We start from the raw sequence: 22,174 nt of genomic DNA on the forward strand, positions 1-22,174 counted from the left end.
TGATGATTTCCCAAAATGCACAAAGAGTCATTCATAATGTTATCCAATGTTTTACCAGTGCACAGATGTTCGTGGACCTATACACAAACTACAAATGCTCTTTGACAGTGAACTCACCCTTATCCGCCATCGTTCCACATTCAACTTTGATTAAGGTCATCCCACCATGATTGAACACACCAGACGATCCCCACTATGGCGTATCTTCCCCACCTTTTCCAGCAGCAGTTAGTAATATCAGCAGAGAGAATTATTATTAGCATTTAAGTAGTGCAGTCATAGTAGAGCCCAATTAAGCTGCATTTAGTACAGTGTAAAGGGATTTCCCTCCCTCCCTGTAGATTATATATTCCAGATTTTATACCTTTTATTTTTAGCTTCTATTCATTTCTGAAACCAGTTTCATTCATTCTGGATGCCTTAATATATGATCCACTAACTTTGTTATTTTTCCAAGATTCTGCCATAAACTTCTGCCTTCTCTAATTTATCTTAGACTCCTTCAAGTTATACTCTTCAGAAACTATTTAATTTTCAATATTCTTTTATATCAGTATATTTCTAAAGCCTCAGTTCTTTAATTTATGGCAAATATTTTTAAGAATTTTTTTTTGCCTCTGTCCTTAAATATTTTTCAGATATGCTGATCCATTTTGCATTTTTAAATGCCTTAATACTCTAAATATATATGTCTGTAGCCTAGTTTTTTTTACGAGGGTGATTCAATAAGTCCTTAAAAAACCCAAGAGATGGCATTCGTAGTATCGAAAATGGTTTGCGTTTAGTAAGCGTCATTTGTCGCTAGAGTGCAGTTTCAGCTGTATCCATCACGTGGTTTCATTGTCATAGTCATTTGAAGCAACAAGCTATTGTTTATGTAGAAAATGGAAAAAAGTGAGTTTCGAGTAGTGATTAAACATTTATATTTAAAAGGCTTAACACCAAAAGAGATCAAAGTTGAGTCGGATGAAGTACATGGCACATCTGCTCCTGTGTTTGCAACTGTTTACAATTGGGTAAATGAGTTTAAACATGGCCGTACATCAACAAAAGATGAACATCATTCGGGATATCCAGTGGAAATGACCACCCCTGAAATGATTGACAAAATTCACGATATAGTTTTTAGTGATTAATGAATCAAAGTACACGAAATAGTTGAGGCCACAGGCATATCATAAGGTACAGTATTGTCAATTTTGTATGAAAAATTGGGTGTGAAAAAAATTTTGGCAAGATGGGTACCATGTTTGCTCTTAGTGGAGAATAAAAGCAATTGTGTGGTCGACTCTGAGGCTGCTTTTCTGTTGCAATTCTGACAAGTTTCTGTGTCAATACGTAACTGTGAATGAAACATGGGTACACTACTGCACTCCAGAGACAAAGGAACAGTCAAAACATTGGGTTTTTGAAGGTGAATGGGCTCCGAAGATGGTGATAATGGTGAAATCGGTCCTAGATGATGGCCACGGTTTTTTGGGATGCATGTGGTATCATCTACACTGATTACTTGGAAAAAGGACAAACAATAACTGGAGAGTATTATGCGTTGTTATTGCACCAGTTGAGTAAAGAAATGAAGAAAACACATCCTCATTTGAAACATAAGAAGATCCTCTTCTATCAAGACAATGCCACGAGTGCACATCTACACAGTTTCGAAGGCCAAAATTATGGAATTAAAGTTTGAATTATTACAACATCCATCAGATTTGGCCTCAGTGATTTTTTTTTTTTATTTCCAACCTTGAAGAAATGGTTCAGCATGCAACGGTTCATGTCGGAACGAGGAGATGATCGTCCAAACAGATACTTATTTTGAGGACCTTCCGAAATCCTACTTTTTGAATGGCTTTAAAAAGTTGGAGAAACACTTGGAAAAGAGTATGGAGTTAAAAGGAGATTGTTGAAAAAAAAAAAATCAACACAAAATAATTTGTTTTTCTATCATTTTCTAAGGACTTATTGAATTATACATCTGACTTTAAAACTGGTCTAAATGTTAGAATTTGCTTCATTTTCTCTTGCTTTTGAATGAATAATAAATTTTGCAAAAGTTATTTATAGAATTAGCAAATTTTTATTATAATTCTAATGTAATGTTTGATCAAGACAAAAAAATTCATTGAAATGTTTGTAAATGTTATTCATTAAGAGCAGCTTAGTGGAAGGTAATACATAAACACAAACACATAAATTTTACAAAGTTAAATGTACTTTTAAGAGTAGGATGAATTTCCACTCTTGTAAAGAGAAGAAATATGATCAAAAAAAACAATACCATTAGATTAGCTCAGTGATTTATTACATCAAAACACAGTAATAAACAGCAATTTACAGTAATTTTTTTTACAGCTGAAGTTACAAAATGTGAGGAATTAATTCAGTTATCGAATTACGAACTATTAAAACTAGGTAATATATCATTAAAAGATGTACAGATTATTCATAAAATGGCTGCTGAAAAATACTTCAAAAGAAGATTTCAAAGTGGTAAGATACATTTTAAATGAAATTAGTTTTAATGGGATTGGGATTTTTTTATGTATTTTTATGATATTTTTTATGATATGTTTTTTTATGTGATTTTTTATCATCCATCCATCCTCCTAATAAAATATTTTAGAAAATATATACTGAAATCATATCTCAATTGTTTATTGTGAAGGTTTCCCTTAGGCCATTCGTTCTGACTGTTTTCCTTCATCCTCCTGATGGCCTCCACCTCTGATGACAGGTGTCTCAGGCCTCAGAGATAGTATCTTCAACTTTCTCTGATACCAGAGAGGTTCTGCTGCCAGCATCCAGTGATACCAACCTAGATGAAGCAGTTAGCATTGTTGTCTCAAAGTCCAGACTTGATGTACTCTTCAGAGATATCTTTGAGACAGCTGAAGTACTTACCCTCTCTATACGAGACTTCTGAGATTTTGGAGGTTCCATAGCTGCATGTTGTACAATTTCTGTATCCAAGGCCCTCTCTATTGTAACTTGAACCTGTATCGCACCAAGCTCAGACTTCTTCTGCGCCCTGCCCTAACACACCTTCCTTCCCCTTATGACTGATCAGTCATAACACTAGTCATTTGATCAGTTTTTGGCCTTTTCAGATGTCTCTTTGACATCCTTATGTACAGCTTCCATCAGTGGTTGCATCTTCCGGGTTTTTACTGGTTCTTTGTAATGAGGAGATTCCATCCTAGTATCTATGATTTAGTCATAGCAGCAAGGTGGCTTGATGCAAGAGCAGAAAGCAATTGTTCCACATTAACTTTGGATGAGAAGGGGCAACAGTCACTTCTGCATAAGTTGTTGTTGGTCGAGGTATTCGACCAGTGACAATTTTCCCTACTTCAGGATAACTTAGTTTTTGCAGGATTTTATCCTCCCAAATCACTGTTTTCGTCTTGTAACCCGACTATTTCTTGAATGGCAGTTGTGATGCTCTTTGACATAAACTGGAGGATCTTTACACAAATCACCTTTATGAGTTTCCATTCCACACTCAGATTTCTTGCCTTTCACATTTGACTGCTGTGTATCCAAAACACTGGCACTTAAACCTTTGCATAAGTTGCAGTATGAATGCACGCATATCTAGACTATGTATGCCAGCAAGTACTTTCTGAGGCAATTTAGGTCCATGGAACATTAACACATGTGAAGCAGAAGTAAGAACCTTACCATTTCTTCTCATGATCAACCTTCGGCATTGTGTCACACCTTGACAATTCCTCTCATGATCAACCTTCGTCATTGTGTTTCACCTTAACAATTCCTCTACTATTTCTTCTTTTGTACAATTAAAAAGATTGCGTCAAGCAGCTACTCCTTTCAGTAAGTTAAATATGCTATGAGGTTGAACAAACACAAGGAATTCACTGATCTAAAGCTTGAATTTTTGGGTTTAACTGTTATTCACGGTTCAACATGACAACCATTCAACACTTTTAACCATTAAAAGTGTTACATATTTGACAGGACCACCAGCACAGTTTGATATCACCCAAGCAATACCATTCTCTTTCATAATCACAAGATGCCTTTTCCTGGGTGCACTGTTGTCAAAAAAAAGCTTGTCAACTTCTCAATTTTTTTTGAACGTTTATCTGTATCCTTACTTTGTTTCGTGTTTACTTCTGGTAAATCTGCTCTTTCTAGACGAAGGTGATTACTTGAACTCTCTGCTACATTTAGTTGTTCAAGATTATGCATAAAATGTTGATTCTTTTTGAAGCAAGGCTAATCGTCGGGGTACATCCTCCCTCCAGGGCAACTAATCTTGGAGGTCTGACCAAGTGCTCTGGTGGAACCAGCATATGTCCTAGCGGAGAGCAAATGTGCAGTCTCTGCACTGAATCTAGGCCTCTACTAACTGAAGCTTTCAGGGCTTCTATGTACCAACATACCTGGGACCTTACTACATGCTTCCCATCGCAGAGAGCATGTGTACAACAGAAGGGTCTCTGTTACACTTGCAATCACATCACCAGCTCTAAAGATGGTGTAAGTCTGTATCCAAAATCATTTAGTAATAAGCATGATCTGCAGGTGACTATAGAGTCCAGTCCTATCTTCTTTCTTTCTTTCACTGATGCTACAGTCCAGTGTGAACCTTGGTCTCCCATATGATATGCTTCCAAACAGCTCTGTCACTCTGTACAAACTCCTTCTTGTCTAATCTGCCCTGTCCTCACCATCTTATTTCCTATAAGGTAACTATCTCCATTTGAAACTTAGTAATTTCCCTGGCAACTTCATGCATCTTCCCGGTTTGTAACATCATCCTCGCATTCCACGTAGCCAGTTTTGTGTCAGTATACTTAAATCTTTTGCAATGTTCAATTGCAGTGTTTATTCCAGCAGTCCTATCAATTTGAGGCTGTTTCTTGGGTTTCATAACAAGATTCTTTTCATGTAGTACTGTTAACCCCACGTCCAATTCCCAAACTGAAGGACCAGGGGATTTTCTTATAAGAGTTCCCTTCTCTTATAGGTAGATTGCTTTCTCTCCAGCTTACAGAGGATCTACCTAACCTGAATTTTATTCGGGTTATCTCCCTAGCCTTGTCCGCCCCCTGCAGCATTGGGAATATCTTCCTCTTCCATTTTTAGGGCTGTTGTGCATCTTCACTGGTGTTTGTCCACCCTGAGTATTTTATTTCCTGAGAACCCTCTAACCATAGTTGGTGAGTATACCTCATCACCAGGGGTAGCACCCGATAGCTGATCCAGTGACAGCCACAGACAATCATATTTGGTATACAATTTTTTTGAAATGGTTTTATGCATGGAAATTAATAGTTATAGTAATGTAATTGTATTATTTTCTAGAAATAATAAAATAAATTGTATGGTCATTTATTTAATCAATAAATTTAAAAAAGCTATATATTATTAATTTAAAAAGAATAATATATGGTTTCAATATTGATTTTATAATATTTAGAAAATTTTTAATATTATGAATAAGTTATCAAACTATTTTTCTACCATTTATGTTTTCACTGGTTGCTTACCAATTTGGAAAAAGAAAGTTACAAATACTTTTAAAATATTATAGTTTACAAGCCTTTTTTATAATTCCCAAAATTGAAATACCCTGCTCATAAGATGTGATGCAGAAATATGCTACCTCCAGCATGACTAAAGAACCAATCAAGTGTTTAATGTTGTAAAAAGCCTATCTTGTTTACATTATACATTTTTATTTGTTTTATGTTTATGGCTCACGATTGACATAATAGACTTAAAGAAGCAAAAAATAAGTGTTAAATTTTGTTTGAAATAACATAAAATTACAGTGGATACACATAACATATAGGAACGAGCTTAGGAGATGTATCAGACTCAAGCCTATGAATGGTTTAACTCATTTCACACTATGGATGTTAATAAACGTTCATAATTGCTCTTTACAATGTCTGCAGATGTTTATTAAAATCTACTGACTAACTTGGAATATATATATGTATGTTTATTATAGTTTCTAAAGCAATAAACTATATACACAGTTGTTCTAAGGGTCTACTTTGTTATATTGCGCATTTATTTATTTTTTTTGAAGAGATCCTACCCTTCCCCTCACCATCGTGAATCTCATCCTTTCTTAAACAGTATAATTCCGAAATATGTTTCTTATAAAAAACTCATTTACCTACAATTTTGATTCATATTAAAATAGCAAAAATCATGGTGTAACATTTTTTAATTCTGAAAAAATTAAATATTTTGTTTTTACATCATGTTTCCACCTGCTTATTCTATATTTCTTCTTTTACTAATATGTATTTATGTTATATTGTAATGTAATTATAAAGTTTTAAGAACTTATTTATTTTGAAAATTATATCTTATTATATGTATTTGTTATGGAGTTTTATTAACAATTCTATACTGTTATGAAAATGTAAGATAAGATTCGTTGTAATTTTTATTATTAGTATTGTACAGAGTACAAAAACATATTCTTTTTGAGAACCATAGAAATCTACGAGTAAGTCATAAAAGTAGTTGTTCTCAAGAGAGCTGAAAAGTTTAATTGTAATAAAAATAAATTATTTGTTTAATTATATTTAAAAAATTATTCAAGATTTTTTTCACTAGAAAACTAATATTTCTTTTAAATCTAAAGTATAAATTAAAAGGTAATTGAACATTATAAAGAATAAATTAATTATATTTATGTAATTGTAACTTAGTATGAATAAAATTAATTTAAGTAATAAATTACTGTTATATTTCACAACTTTTGTATTTCTTTTTCCTACCGAGTTTTAAGAAATCATAGAGAAGAAGATTATAAAATCACAATTATAAAATCACAAGAATAAAAATCACAATTTAAATAAAATCTTAATATCCAGAGGCATTGGTAAAACTCTTGACAGTGGCTGAGAACATTAATTTACATCCAAATCTTATTTGGCTGTAACTAAACATGGTGAATTAAGGTATACAACATACTAAATATGCTGTATGAGGCTAAAATTTAATGAAATATCCAAAATTGTCAGTAGTGATTCAGATGGAAAACACAACATGTTAACTAAGACAAAATCTTGTCAAAGTTTATGAAAAAAAAAAAAATATGTTGAGAGCTAGTTTTTTTCTAGATTATGATTTTTAATGAGTAAATTTCAAGAAATAGATCTCAGAATTCTATAAACATAAAAAGTTATATCAACTTCATCTTTCGTTATAAAAATTACTTATTTACACTTTCAACAGATCTGATGAGCATAATCAATTCAAGATAACTGCAATGTAGGATTTTTCATAGTCAATCTGTTTTATTAATTTAATCTTCCCCTAACATCTATGGAGTAGCAGATCAATGCCTTTCATCCAAAAGTTTTTAATTTAAATTCTGGTCAGAATTGGAATTTTTTACATATTAAAAAATTTAATTGTCATGCAAAGGTAGGATGACTATTAGATGTATAAGCGTCTAGTGTAATTACATTGCAGCCAAAAAGTAAATTAAAAAAAAATTATTTCATGTTTTAAATTTAATATGTATAATACTTAATTAACATTGACTGTCTAGTTTCAGATATGCTTAAAAGTTCATCACCCAAGTGGAATAGATTATCAACTGGCTGTGAATATATAAATAAACTACTGAGAGGTGGAATTCCAAGACGTGGAATAACTGAACTATCTGGAGAAAGCGGTTCTGGAAAAACACAATTTTGTTTACAGCTCACAATTACAGTTCAACTTCCATTCTATAATGGAGGTTTCAATGCAGGTACAAACAAAAGAGTTGTTCAGTTAAACATACAAAGTACAATAAAAAATATCCATATAAAATAAATATTTAAATAAATATGCTCATAAAAATATAAATACTTAACCTATTTATTTCAACAACTTGTCCCTTCAAAGGAGGCCCCTTCTGATGTAACACACTTAACCCACAATTGTTTCCATTGATGGAAGCATTTTTTAGTGATTTCTAGTGACCACCATAAGTCCTCTTATCATACTTCTTTTGATCTCTTCTGTGCCTTTCTCACTTTTCTTTAAACAGAATTTTAAGCTTAGGAAAGAGTCAAAAATAACAGAACCATATCTGGTGATTAAGGAACATGCTGAAATCATTCGATCAAGTTTTGCCAAGAATTTCAGAATAAGTTGTGATGCACCGGTTAGAGGGTTATCGTGTTGAATTTTCACTACAGCAAGGTCATGCTGACAGTTTTTTGTTTAAAAAAGTATGCTTCTCAATGAAATGAAATGTCAATAAAGAGTACTTAGCAAAGAGATGCTGTTTGATGCAAGAGATCACAGCTTTGGGAAAGTGATTGAAAAATTCATGATTATACAGTCATGTTAAAAATAGCATTTAAAAACCAGTCTTTTTGATGGGGATGTTCTGTCCCTAATAAGGGAAGAGAATACCGATTTGAACGAAGCTTTTTTTAGGTGGAAATGTAGGCTGGTTTTTAAAACTGGTAGACATGATGCCCAAAGATATCGAGTTTTTGAGGTAAGTCCTGGTCTCTTTCAGAGGTTTACATTAGAGTAGATTGTTAGTTGATTTTGGATCCTGTCGGGTCAAAGAATACCTTGATGTTCAAAGATGTTTTAAGTGTTGTAGGTATGGTCACAGAGCCAAATTTTGTAAATTTACACCGGTTTGTGCGTATTGTGGCAAGGAAGACACAAACATGATAATTGTCCACAAAAGTCAAAGACTCCGACCCATGTGAATTGTAAAAGGTTGTGCAAGAATCATAAGCACTCAGTTTCTAGTAGAGAATGCAGTTGTTACTTGCAGGCAGTTGAGCAATAATTTAAATCTCTTAGGCCAAGTCTCATCAACTGAATGCCCAGGGTGCTTATGTAGTCCAAGTTGAGTTAGGTGAAATTGTTGAGCGATGGAGCCTCAGTGTTATTTTCCTGCAGCACCAGTACATGATTAAGGGTGATCTGCCAGGTTTTTATGGCTGGAAAAAGTTTTACGTAGGATATAATAGAATGTCTGCTATCCTGTGAAGGAGGTCTCTTGATACTGTTTTTTGTGCGACAGGCTTCTGACACACATCATGTAGTGGTCAGGCTTGTCATTAAAGGCCAGAAGTTGATTGTTGTCAGCTCGTACTTTCAGTACAGGGCTCCCACTGAGGAATATCTGGCAAGATGGGATAGGATCCTTAGATTGATAGGCAATTGTCCAATCCTTATAGGTGCTGATGTTAATGCCAAGTTGCTTTTTTGGCACAGTGGGACCACTGATTTTAGTGATGAATTGGTTGAAGGTTTCATTGCAAAGCATGATTTTGAGGTCTTTAATATTGCAAACCAGTTGGTCACCGGTTTTGAAGGCATTTTCCTGTTCCACAGAGGAGGGCAGATTGGCTTAGATTTTCTAATTTTATTGAGTCCGGGCTTGAAGTCTTTTCTCAAAGCCTGGACAAGCTCCCATTGGATGACCTGGCAGAAAATTTTACTTCTGTGGTGGCAGCAGCTGCTGATAGTTCCATTCCCCAGGGCTGTGGCCGGGAACATGTAGCAGGCTGGTGGACTCGGTTTGACTGTGATGAAGTGGTCTGTGTGTCAACTCAGGAGAGCTGTACAATATGAAGGCGATCCTGGTTGGTGCATGGCTCTACTAGCAAATTATCGCAGGGAGAGAGCCAGGTACTATCATTATATTAGGTTCTCTAAGCTTAATTCCTGGGGCTCATTTGTTCAGAAGCAAGCAAATAAGGACCCTTGTGATGTGTACAGAGTCCTTGGACATAATCATAGGAAGGAAGTCCTTTCAGCTTAGGATGGTGTTCTGATGGACAAAGATCATGTTCTCCACATTTTGTTAAATGAATTACTTCCTGATGACACTGAGGCTGGTCAAATTTTATATCACCAACATGTTCAGCAAGGAATCGCTGAGTTCCATACTGAGGTACAGTCTCTTGAGATTACCAAGGCGGAGGTTCATCAGGTGGTCTGTAGTATGGCACAACATAAACCTCCTAGATATGATTGTATCACAGTAGAACTCCTTGTTCACTCATTGCCCATGATTCTCAGTTCCGTGACTAGGGTTTTTAATAGGATGCTTTCTACTGGATATTTCCCAGCATGTTGTAAGCATGGAGAATTGATATTGTTTTTTAAAGGTAACAAGGACCCTTCTTTTAGTTCTTATCAGCCTTTGATGCTCTTGCGTGTAATTGGAAAGGTTTTTGGGAAAGTTTTGTATCTCCTTATTATTAGTAGGTTAACTACTGAGCACTGATGGACAGCCAATATAGCTTCCGGCCCAGCAAGAGCACAGAAGACACCATATTGAAGGTAATGAATATTGCTTCTTCCAGTGTATGTAGGTATGTGTTAGGTGTTTTACTGGTTATATCCAGGGCATTTAATAACTTATGGTGTCCCTCTGCCTTGTTTCAAATGCAGAAACGTAGTTGTATGTAGAATGAAATAAAGATTATCTCAAGTTATATTAGTCATCGAACTGTCTCCCTCCATGATAGCAGCTCGGAAGTAGGGAAGACCCTATCTAAAGGGTGCCTGCAGGGCAGTGTATTGAGTCCCCTTCTTTGGATAATTGAGTTTGATTCTATGTTACAGTTGAGGTTGCCACATTATTGCTTATGCAGATGATGGGCTATTGCTGGTTGAGGGGGGACTCGTGGAACACGATAAAACTCCAAGCTGCTCGTACATGAGATTCTGAGGTTGTGGAGTCTCTAGCATAAGAAGATTTTTGGTCCAGAAAAGACCACGATGATGTTGAAGGGTCGGCTGGCCAATTCACGCTGAACATGGGTTTCATTAGCCAGCCTTCCCATTAGGTATGTTCCGCTCACAAACACTTGGGTGTAATCCTTGATGAGAATCTTCAATTCAAGGAACACCTTCAATATATTGCCAAGAAGGGCGTTGCTGCCATTTTGGAATTCACAATTTATCTATCCCGATTGGGGGTTGAATTTCTGTACCATGCATATCCTCTTCAAGGGTGTAAGTGAGACTATTATGTTATACACTGCGCCTGTCTGGGCTCATTGTATGATCTTTAGGTGTTATAGAAACATTCTTTTGAGAGACCTGCATCTCCTTCTGTTGGCTGTTGTCAGTGGTTACATGACTGTGTCATGGGAGGCAGTCTGTGTTATTGTTGGCATTAAGCTGATAGATATTCTTGCCGTAGAATGTAAGGAATGTTATATTTCCAAACAGGATGGTCTCCTCCTTACTTTGGAACATATGCAGGAAATTGAAGACCAAGGTTACATCTTGGCAGGCCAGGTGGGACAACTCCCCTGTTGGTTGTTACATGCATGGCATATTTTCAATTGCATTGGTGGATTTCCCCCCAATTGGTATATTACGCAATTCCTTTCTGGGCATGGTGCTTTTCAGGAGAGATTGGTTAGATTTCGTTTAGTTGATTCAAATACATATCATCCTCTGAAGTAATACCTGAACAGTAATTCCCAGAGGCTAAACAGGAAAAAAAGAAAAAGAAGGTCTATGCCCGGATTGCAGGGTTGATGATACGAAGAACCATGTCCTCCATATCTGTCCTCGTTATGAGGCTGAGCTTATTACCATACTAGTTAGAGAACTTGAGAGTGAATTTCTTTCTGGATCTCCGAGTTAATTGGAAGGTTCGTGGAGAATGGTCAATAGAGGTTGGTTTCCTTCTATTACATAAATCGGCTGAAGTTGTTTGAAGGGAGTAGGATCCTGAATGGCTAGGGTTACGGCTGAGACATTTGATTGGCCGGAGGTAGGCATTTTGGCAACGAGCCTTGGTTAATTCAAAAGCAGTGATTATTGAAGTTGAGTGGTGAAGCCACTGTCAGTAGGAGGGGGGGTGACTACACTACTGAGGGTATGGTTGCAGTCCTGAGATATGGTACTCTCTTGCCAATAGCACTCTTCAAATGTCACGCAGTTAATTTAGAGCAATAGTTGTTAAAGTTGGGTGGTGGTGCCACTGTCGTTGGTGGGCGGGGGTGACTGCGCTACCGAGGGTATGGTATGCCACACCTCACAGCAAGCAGCTGTGAGGCATTGTCTTGCCAAGGGCGGTCTTCAGGTATGATGTTTATTGTAGGTGATGGGATGATGTAGGTCTGAATTCGTTGTTGGGATGGGATGTAGGTCTGAATTTGTTGTTACGTATAACACATTTTGAACGGTATGAGTTTAGCATTGTATTGAGTCATTACTATGTCGATGGTTGATGTAATAATGTATATTCTAGACTAACTCCCTCTGTTTGCTGTTTCATACTCATAGCTTTACTTCACTATAAATTATTAACTTTTAAAATTATAAATATTCCATTAATATATTCATATGAAATATTTTTATATAACAATATAACTACACTATATATACTGAAATTCTATTAAAAAACCACCTAGTACAGAATATTAAGATGAGATGCATCTTACCTTTATTCTTCATGAAAGTATGCTCATTACTAGGTGGTGTATTTAATCAAATTTAAATGTTATTTAACAATATGTATCTTAAAAAGATTAATTTCAGTAAAATAGTAATAAATAAATATATATATATATATATATATATATATATATATATATATATATATATATATATATATATATATATATATATATATTAATTTTTAAACATGTTATCCTGTGAGTTGAATTAGCATTTACAAATCACCAGATATACACATAAAGCCTTTTCTAATCCTTTAGATTCATCATCAGTTATTAGAAATACTATAATTAACATTAGCATTGAGATACTTTGTCAATATGTCATGATTAATTAAAATTATTAGTCAGAAGTTAAAATTCTATTATACAGGCCTACCAATTTAAACAAATTATCTGCTCAAAATTTATATAGGTAAAACTGATAGATCATTTAAAGCAAGATTTTCAGAACATCTAAGACCATTTAAAAATAAAAACAAAATTTTTCAAATATGGCAGATCACTTGATTTCAAATTGACATAAAATTAGAGTTAGTAAATAATCTTAAAATATTAGAAATTTGTAATGTTAAAAACAAATTGGAACATTTGAAGAAATATATTTATAAATATAAAAATTAGAATAAATATAAAAATTAGAATTTTAACATCAGACTAATAATTTTAATCAATCTTGACATGGTTGACAAAGTATTTCAATACTAATCTTAAAATATTAGAAATTTGTAATGTTAAAAACAAATTGGAACATTTGAAGAAATATATTTATAAATATAAAAATTAGAATAAATATAAAAATTAGAATTTTAACATCAGACTAATAATTTTAATCAATCTTGACATGGTTGACAAAGTATTTCAATACTAATGTTAGTATTTTTAATAACTGATGATGAATCTAAAGGATTTGAAAAAGACTTATTAGATTGAAGGTAAGATCAATCATGCTTTATATGTAGTTATAAAGCACATAAACTACCAGTTTTTAAACTGGTAGTTTTTAAATACTATATATATATATATAACTGACCAGTTCTCATTAATAGAACATATTTTTATTTGGCTGTTGATGATGGTGTCAAAAAAAATTGAATTATTTTGATTATTATAGGTGCTGTTTATATATGTACCGAAGACAAATTTCCTTCTCCAAGACTACAACAGTTGTTTACTACATTTCCATTAAGTACACATGAAGATAAAAAAAAATTGGGTGATAATGTTTTCATAGAACACATTGCAGACGTTGTTAGTATATTTATGTTTCAAATCCATTAATAATACATAGATAACTTTTTTTTATATTCTGTAATAAGTTCTTACACTAAAATGTTTCCTAAACTGTATTCCCTAACAGTAAATCACAGTATCACAAAAGATTTAACTTTACATCCCAATAGTTGCAGTCAAAGTTACTGAACTCTTGTTAGAAGTAAAAAAAAACTGAAAGTTTTATTTAATTGCTTGTGGAATGTTTAAGTAATATAAAAATATAGTAGTCAAAAGAGGAGTTGAACTCCTTGTTTTCATTGTAAGATGTTCAAACATTACATAAAATTTGTATGCATTTAACTTTTATATCTCTTAATCTTCTGAGAAATGTATTCTTAGAGAGTATGTTACCCATAAAATATATATATCTGCTTAAAGTATTATAAATTCTTTAAAACACAATTTAGCTGTATTACAATTTTATAAATATATATATAGTATAAATCTATAATTAGACTAGAATTTTCATTTTATAATGAATGTTATTAGATCAATTTTTTCAATATTGTTACCAGGATGGTTTAAAACAGTGTGTAATGACTCAGTTGCCACATTTACTTACTCGGCAATCTATTGGTCTTGTAGTAATTGATTCAATTACAGCTGTATTTCGTGCTGATTATGATCAACATGATATGGCTACAAGGGCAAAAGATCTTCGTACTGTCGGTCTGCAGCTCCATTCATTGGCAAATCAATTCCATATATCTGTATTATGTGTTAACCAGGTAAGATTGCTAAAAATATGTATATTTAAAGCTACTAACAGCTTTTAATGACAGATGATCAAAACGTATCAAATTTCTGTAGTAACATTTTAAAATAATTTCCTTAGAATATTGTAATTTCTTAATCTGTTTATAATTCACTATTAGCATTCTTCTCAGTCAGCATAACTGAGCTCAATATCTAATATGTCAGTGCTTCATATGAATTTATATGCTGTTCTACATACTTTCTTTCAAACGTTATTTTAATTATTCTGTTATAAATATCAAACAATTTACTCATTCCTCTTTTACTTCTAATCAATTTTCATGAAACCACATTGCATATTCTGCTCCTTAAATCATTAAGAATAAACTGTACAATTGGGCTGCAATGTGTTTAACTTGTCAGATAAATACTAGATTTTTTACTAATAGTTCTCATGCTTGTCAGTTTATCAACTTTTTTGACCGATTTGGAATAAGAATGTAGAAATCTAAATCATTTGAGAATAAAAAGAAATGATTTAGTTAATGAGAATACTTCAGTAACATACTTTGCTACCTGACCAGTCCTAGAATTTCAAGAAATCCTTGGTTCTATAGATCTTAGCTTCCTGACAGTTGGCATTTGCAGTTAAATGAATGATATTGATAGAAATTTAATTTCCTCTAAAGTTTTAGCTGGATATTTATGAAAAGATTCCTTTTACTTTTTCTAAAATATTAAAAGGAAACAGATTTTCTGCTACTTAACTTAATAATAGTAACTCATCTTTTAATTTGATTAAAGGTATAAATTAAATTGCTTAAACAGCTTTTCACATTTAGTTTTTAGTGTGGATTTTTCATGGTACCAATAGCATAGATTAAGAAGACAGCAGGAGATTTCACACATGTAGAATGAGGCATGATTAAAAGTACAATGTTTATACTGAGGACATAAATTACTAAAATTTCCTTTTCCTTCACTTTTTTTACAAAAAAAGTGAAGGAAATATTCATCACTGTAAGTTATAACAGTGATGAATAAACAAGCAGTTGTAAAGGCCAATAATGTTGATTGTTGCTATTGTGGAATATTAGTCAGGTCAGGTGACTTTTAGTGCTAATGTAAAGAAATGGCTATACTTTAAGTATAATAATCGTAATATTTTCAGTTTTATTAAGTAAGAAAACCTGCTTGGTTTCTTGTGTATATTAGGTCATATTTAAACCTGAATTATAAGACTAGTTAACAAATAAAATAAAGACTTGAAAAATACTCTGTTGTATCAGATTTAAAATTGAAAATAGATTACATAATAAAATTATAATTATACATCACCAACATCTTAATTATTTACACAGGAAAAATATATGTTTATCACTACTTGGTTAAATAAGTAAAAAATAATGACTGAAGAAAAAGCTAAATGAGCTTAAAAGTAGTACAACCAACTGCAAGTGCAGTAAAGCTGTCAAATAATTCTACACCTTTACAGGGCTACTTACCACTGAATTTAAGAAATTGATCTAGCAATATTGAACAATGAAAAATTTTGATAATATTGCAATCAAATCGTATTTTACTCCCTTTAACCCAACGAGTTTGATTTATATCCCCAACAAGAAAGAGTCAAGATTGATTATAAAGTTCAGTAAGCTTCTAAAGAAATAAATAAATGCATTTTGATTAAAAGGAAATATTTTTATGACACTGTAGGAATTCAATCATCATAAATAATGTATTTTCCTTCGACCAGGCATGTAGTTTTATTTTAAGAAAATCACCTGGATCGCAAAGGTAATTTTATACAGGTTTTTACTCTAGATGCCTGTACACAATAGTCTGTGTAATCACATGTACAGTCAATAAACAACATGCAAATTTTACAAATAACACATAGAAACTAAGATAGATCTCAATATATATGGATCATTCAATAATTAAAGAGACAAATGACTAGAAAAGCTATTATTTGTCAATGACAATGAAACTAATATTTCTTTTCAGCATATCTGACTACACTTAGACACTTGTCCCATCTTTATGTGAACTTTCTTATTCCAGTTGTAAAGAATTGTTCACCTTGGTGTATAAACTGTTCTTATATCATGGAACTGTAAAGATGTGGCAACACCTCCCCATCCAACTTTTGAGCTTCCCATGTCTGTTCAGTGGTTTGGGAATGGGCGTAATTATGCCTTTTGAGAGAGAACCAAGACATTTTCTCCATGTTGCAGATTCACTTTACTTTATAGTGTCACAGTAGTACTCACTTTTCTGCCAAATAATCACAATAAATTGGACCTCTTCATACTCCCAAAGCACCATTAGCATAATTTAACTGGGTGATATGTTGGTTTTGAATTTTTTCCTGGCAGACAAACTCTGATGCAAAATGATGAATCTAAGTTTCAAGATAAATTATTGTGGGATTTAAGAAAGAATTACCTTGCTCTAAAGACATTTAAGACATAAATGTGAATTCAGATATCGCTATGATTTTGAGTCAACTGTCCTAAAATCCACCTTGAACATAGTTTGGGGTAAATTCAGCTTATTATGGATAATGAAGTGGATAGTGCTGATAATTACATTAAAAATTTCAGCAATTTCCCAAATTTTTATGAGTTTGTCCTTGCAAATAAGATCATTATTAGAATTTTTGTAAAACATCAGTAAAACTTCCACTATGATGAAATCGGTTATATCTGTCTACAAGATTTAAACTGTTCAATCCTCTTATTAAAAATTTTTAACAGTTAATACTCTTTTTATTATCCATAAGTGAATTTCTCTTTGTTTCAGCTTCTGAAAATGAAAACTTTTATCCCAGCAAACTGTTCTTCCACACTTCATGCTTCAAATGAAGCAGACATTTTCAAGAAAGCAAAAGAGGTTATAATAATAAATATCCTTTTCTAACAGCCGATATTTTCTACATCAGTGTGGCCAACTTTTACATCAGAGTTGGCCACACTGACATAGAAAATATCTGTTTATATCAAATTTCAATTAATTCTGTTACAGTTTTTCTGATGTTGCCATTTATTTCTAATTATTGAATGGCCCTTATACTATAGCAATATGAAATTTACAAAGCCACAAGATCTGAAATAAACTTCAGTGAACTTAAGATAGATCAAATACATTATTCAGTTACATTCAGGTGTGCTTTCTAATCCCTTTAAACTAGATTCTATTTACTATACCAGTAGTAATTTCAGTGAAGATGTTTCTAATTAGATTTAAAAAGGCTTTAAAAGATAATTTCCAGTATTTTGGAAGCAAGTCATAGAATATTTTATAATTTTAGTCTTATTTCATTTCATCAAGCTCTTCAATGGATCTCTTTTTTTTAAATAAATTGATAATAAAAATTGTTTATTTCACAGGTTAGTTCTCTCATCCAACAAGACAACAATTGTAGATCAATATTAGTACCAGCATTAGGACTTGCATGGTCCAATTTAGTAACTACTAGATTACAGATGATTCAAGGTGAAACTGACAACAGAGCTTTACATGTCATTTTTTCACCCGAATTACCACAAACTTCATGCCCTTATAAAATAAGTGCTAGTGGGATTTCAGGAAGTGAAACTATTTAAAATTCATTTTTTTATTATTTCTTTCCATTTATATTTTTGAAATTCCTTTTTGTACATTTATATTATTAAAAAGATAATAAAGATATTCCAAAATAATAAGAATAGGAGGAAAATTCTTTACTTATGGTATGGATTTTATTTTATTGATTTCTGATAATAATTATGAAAGTGGTGTGAACCTATCAACTAAACATCACAGGTGTTACGTTAATCCTGTCATGACACATTAGACCAAAAGTTGTAGATAAGTTCTTATTTTACTTTACACAGGATTTTTTAAAATTAATATCTTTATTATATTGAAGGAACTGCTAACAGTGGAAGTACCTCTGAAAATGCATAAACAAGAATGATTCAATAAGATAAGAATATCTTCCATCAAGTCTACTATATTGGCAAATAATTTGAATTTTATATACATACATTATTATTTATTTATGTACAACATATATTGTTTTATATATATATATATAAAATGGTTATATCAACTGATATTATTTACTTTAAATATTTAACTGTTTTTAATTATTAGTTATTGTTTATTATTATCAATGTTGCAGCAATGTTCATTACTGTATGCATTATGAATGTAAAATGCAATAAAATTGTTCATGCAGCACATTTTACTTGGTTTTTTTGATTACATGATTTTTCCGTCAATGCAACTTTGAATGCTTATAACTCAATAATAAAGGCATTAAAAGAAAAATGGGTTTTACCAGTTTTTCTTGTAAAATTTTTAATGAAAATCATGTGTCATATGTCCTATTTTAAAAAAAATTAAGTTTGATTCAATTAGGCTGATAAAAATTAAAAACCCACCATAATGTTTTTTTTTTTAACTAGGTAGAAAACCCAATTTCTTTCTGCCTCCAAATACCTCTCAGATATGCAGTATAATGCTGTTTCCGTAATTAAATATCACCTGTATACACATGAGGCATGTATTTTCAGTAAGTACCCTTTTGATAAAAAAAATAACAAGCAAATTTTTTTGAAAATATTCATATTCACCTGAAGTATCTACAATTCTACACAGTGACAGATAATCGCCCACTCCTTGCCACATTGTTTGTATGGATCTCTTTAAATGCCCTAATCCATTTTCTCACCATTCAATCATACATAGCATTATCCCCATACACTTCATTAATCTTTTAATGAATATCGGCTATTTAAGTAACGAATTATAGCACATATTTTACAATCAGTGGCATTGTGTATAGTATACACATTTTAAACAAACATAACAGTGGTCATAAATCCGTTCAACATAATGAATGCTTGGGGTGCCCAAAAACTGCTACAACCAATGAAATGAAAATTTTTTTTTATAACAGTAGATGAAAGATGGACTCACCATCAAATGCCAGAGACCAAACACTGGATGGGAGCAGATGTTAGTGCACCAAAAAAGCAAAACTGTTCCATCTGCAGGAAAAATCATGACTACATGTTTTCTTTTTGGATCTCATGGTGCTGGAAAAGGCAGGTCCATCACCAGGGAGTATTTCACTTCAGTTCTAAACCAATTAAATTGTCCTATTCAGGCTAAGTCCAGATCTGGGCAAAAAGAAAATGCTCTTTCACTGTAATAATGCACACACAGGTCTTGGGTTGTTGCTGCAAGTGCTTTCCCAGTGATTATTTTCTCTTCTCAGTTATTTTTGTCTTAGTTTGCAGTGTTGAAGAAATCATATTATACCGAGAGTATTAAAACATAGATAGTCAATCTAAATGTATAGAATTGCAAGATGACTATATTGAAATTTTAAAAAATTCTGAAAAATCTTGTGTTTTCTTTGTCGGGTCGAGAACTTTCCAAATGGCCTTTGTAACTAGTTGAATGAACATCTCAGGTAGTAGCATTCTGAAAACCAATGTCATGTTAAATAAACTTATGTTACTATTTTGTCATCAAAAGCCAAATTAAGAGCTTTAGATTTTACAATTGGCAAGTATTTATTATAAGTTGATCATAAAGAGCACCAAACTGTAATTAGTATGCCCATTATCTGACAACTGATATAAACAAATTCACTATCTTGATCCCAAGAGTAAATTGGGAAAAAACTTAAAAAGTGACTACTGAAGAAAGAGCCCCTCATGTTTTATTCAGTATATTGTGTTATTTTATTTCTTATAAAGATGCAGGACCTCCTAAAATGTTAAAAAAAAACCTTTTTTCATATAAAAACCACTACTTAGGCAGGAAATTCATGAATCAAATGTTAACAACCACTAAGCAATGGTACAATTGTTACAATATATTACCAACGTTTGTGAGAAACACACTACACTTTATCTACAATTCTATCAACTAAATTCTTAACACATGGGCAATTCGTAAATAATCACAGTAAGATTAAAAGTGCAGTTTATTTCATGGATCTGTTAAGAAGGATTGTAACTTTTCTACAATAGCAATAAAGTCCAGTAGAAAATTTTAAAATAATCTATAACCTATAACCTAATTCAAGGTTAAAGACATCTTGTAAGTTTTATATAATCGATTTTTGAAATTATTTGTCAAATCTGAACAGATAAAGAAAGATAAAAAAAAATTAAAATGGCATATTTATCAGGAATTACTAAAATACAAAAATGTTTTCTATGTGCAGGCAACATTAATAAATTATATTTTAAGAATATGCACAATATTTTAAATAATTTACAAATTTTACTAAGTTACTAAATGATATAGCATTCATTTATATAACAAATACTTATTAATAAATTAACTTTCATAATTTGCATATAAATTACTCAATATTAAATAATACCAGTTTATTTTAAACTAATTTTAATTTCATTTCTAGATGAAATTAATACACTGTTTAACCAATTGTGTGTTTACCATCCCAACGATTTTCAAATTAAAAATGAATACATAATTATTTAAAATAAAAAGTTACTTAAAATTGAACATACTTATTCAGCCCAATGATTCAAATTGGAATTATTGCTTTTTGAATTAATATCTCTGTTAGTAATGATAATTTGTTGGATACTCTGTCATTCCCTCCACTAGTGAAATAACATTCACTAGCTTTAAAATTTTTCTAGCCTAGAACATCTGTGTCTAAAGGTTAGCATTTCTGTCTGTTGTAGGTATGTTTTGCCAGTATTGAAATATCATATATAGCATGAAACAATTTTTTCTTGTTACAATAATTTATTTTGGCTATTACTTGAATAAGTTTAACAATATATACTTATTACAAACAAAAACATTTTTGTGATTTCAACTGGAATCATCAGGCACCAGCTACAACTCATACTATTAGATTTGTATTAGGAATTTGAGGATTTATTTTATTTACATGTAATAGTCATTTTTTAGAAAAATAGTTAAATTAAAAACAATTTTAAATTTGTGGTAGATTGTAATTTATAATAATAAAAAAAACTGAACTGTCTGAGCACTTTCAATCACCTTCTGTATCTAATACAAAAAAAAATCCTTCCTGTTTCCCTGTGATAATTAAATGGCATCAACCCCCCCCCCCCACAATATATATACATAAACCATCCCAAATTTCATTTAAATCGTTTCATCCAGTCTCGAGATATCAACCAAAACCAGGTCAATAAATATACATTTCTGGAATTCAGAAATGTAATTTTTCTGTTAAAATTGTGTTTTTTTATTAGAGGGGATCGTGAATTGTCTGCAAATTAACCTGACATGTAGAAAATTGACCCAATTAGAATACTTTCCTTTTTGTAGTACATTATATAACTATAAAGGTGGGAAAGTAATAACATGGCTATTGTTGGTTTTATATATATATATATATATATACTGTTGGTATTAATTTTGGATCAAAAGTTATTATATTATAATTCATTTTTTCAAGGAAAAAAGAGCAATTTGGTGAAAAAATTTAAAACTTAGTTATTCATTTGATATTAAGGAGAGAGTAGTGAAAATTTGATGATATATTATCAGCCAATAAATGTCATCCAGTAAGTAGTGTTCAGGTGCACATCATACTTTCTGTGCTAAATCACTTTATAAAAATAATGACCTCAAAATAGGATCAATATTCTGCATAATGGGTGGATATTGTCTGTTCAAGTAATTAACTTATGGGTTAAAAAGTTTGAGGAAACTAGTCCACATCAAATTTAAAACATAAAGAGTAGCAA

At 32.0% G+C, this 22,174-nt stretch overlaps 1 protein-coding gene across 3 annotated transcripts in view; it reads left to right on the forward strand.

Annotated features, from left to right (window-relative positions):
- The window catches only part of LOC142327349 (DNA repair protein XRCC3-like), a 43,409-nt gene extending 21,983 nt beyond the window's left edge, over positions 1-21,426 (forward strand). Inside the window, exons 3-7 of one of the 3 annotated variants that reach the window (XM_075370317.1) lie at positions 2,356-2,493; positions 7,550-7,753; positions 13,558-13,694; positions 14,234-14,446; positions 21,134-21,426. In XM_075370317.1, coding sequence (XP_075226432.1) covers positions 2,356-2,493; positions 7,550-7,753; positions 13,558-13,694; positions 14,234-14,446; positions 21,134-21,172 — 731 coding nt within the window. In that variant the 3' untranslated portion in view covers positions 21,173-21,426. Of the gene's footprint in view, positions 1-2,355; positions 2,494-7,549; positions 7,754-13,557; positions 13,695-14,233; positions 14,447-17,806; positions 18,635-21,133 lie in introns of those variants that run through there. The other 2 variants (XM_075370315.1, XM_075370316.1) reach the window with 2 other exon arrangements.
- Positions 21,427-22,174: the final 748 nt, after the last annotated feature.

Source organism: Lycorma delicatula, chromosome 7 (assembly GCF_047948215.1).
Source record: "Lycorma delicatula isolate Av1 chromosome 7, ASM4794821v1, whole genome shotgun sequence".
Lineage (NCBI taxonomy): Eukaryota > Metazoa > Arthropoda > Insecta > Hemiptera > Fulgoridae > Lycorma > Lycorma delicatula.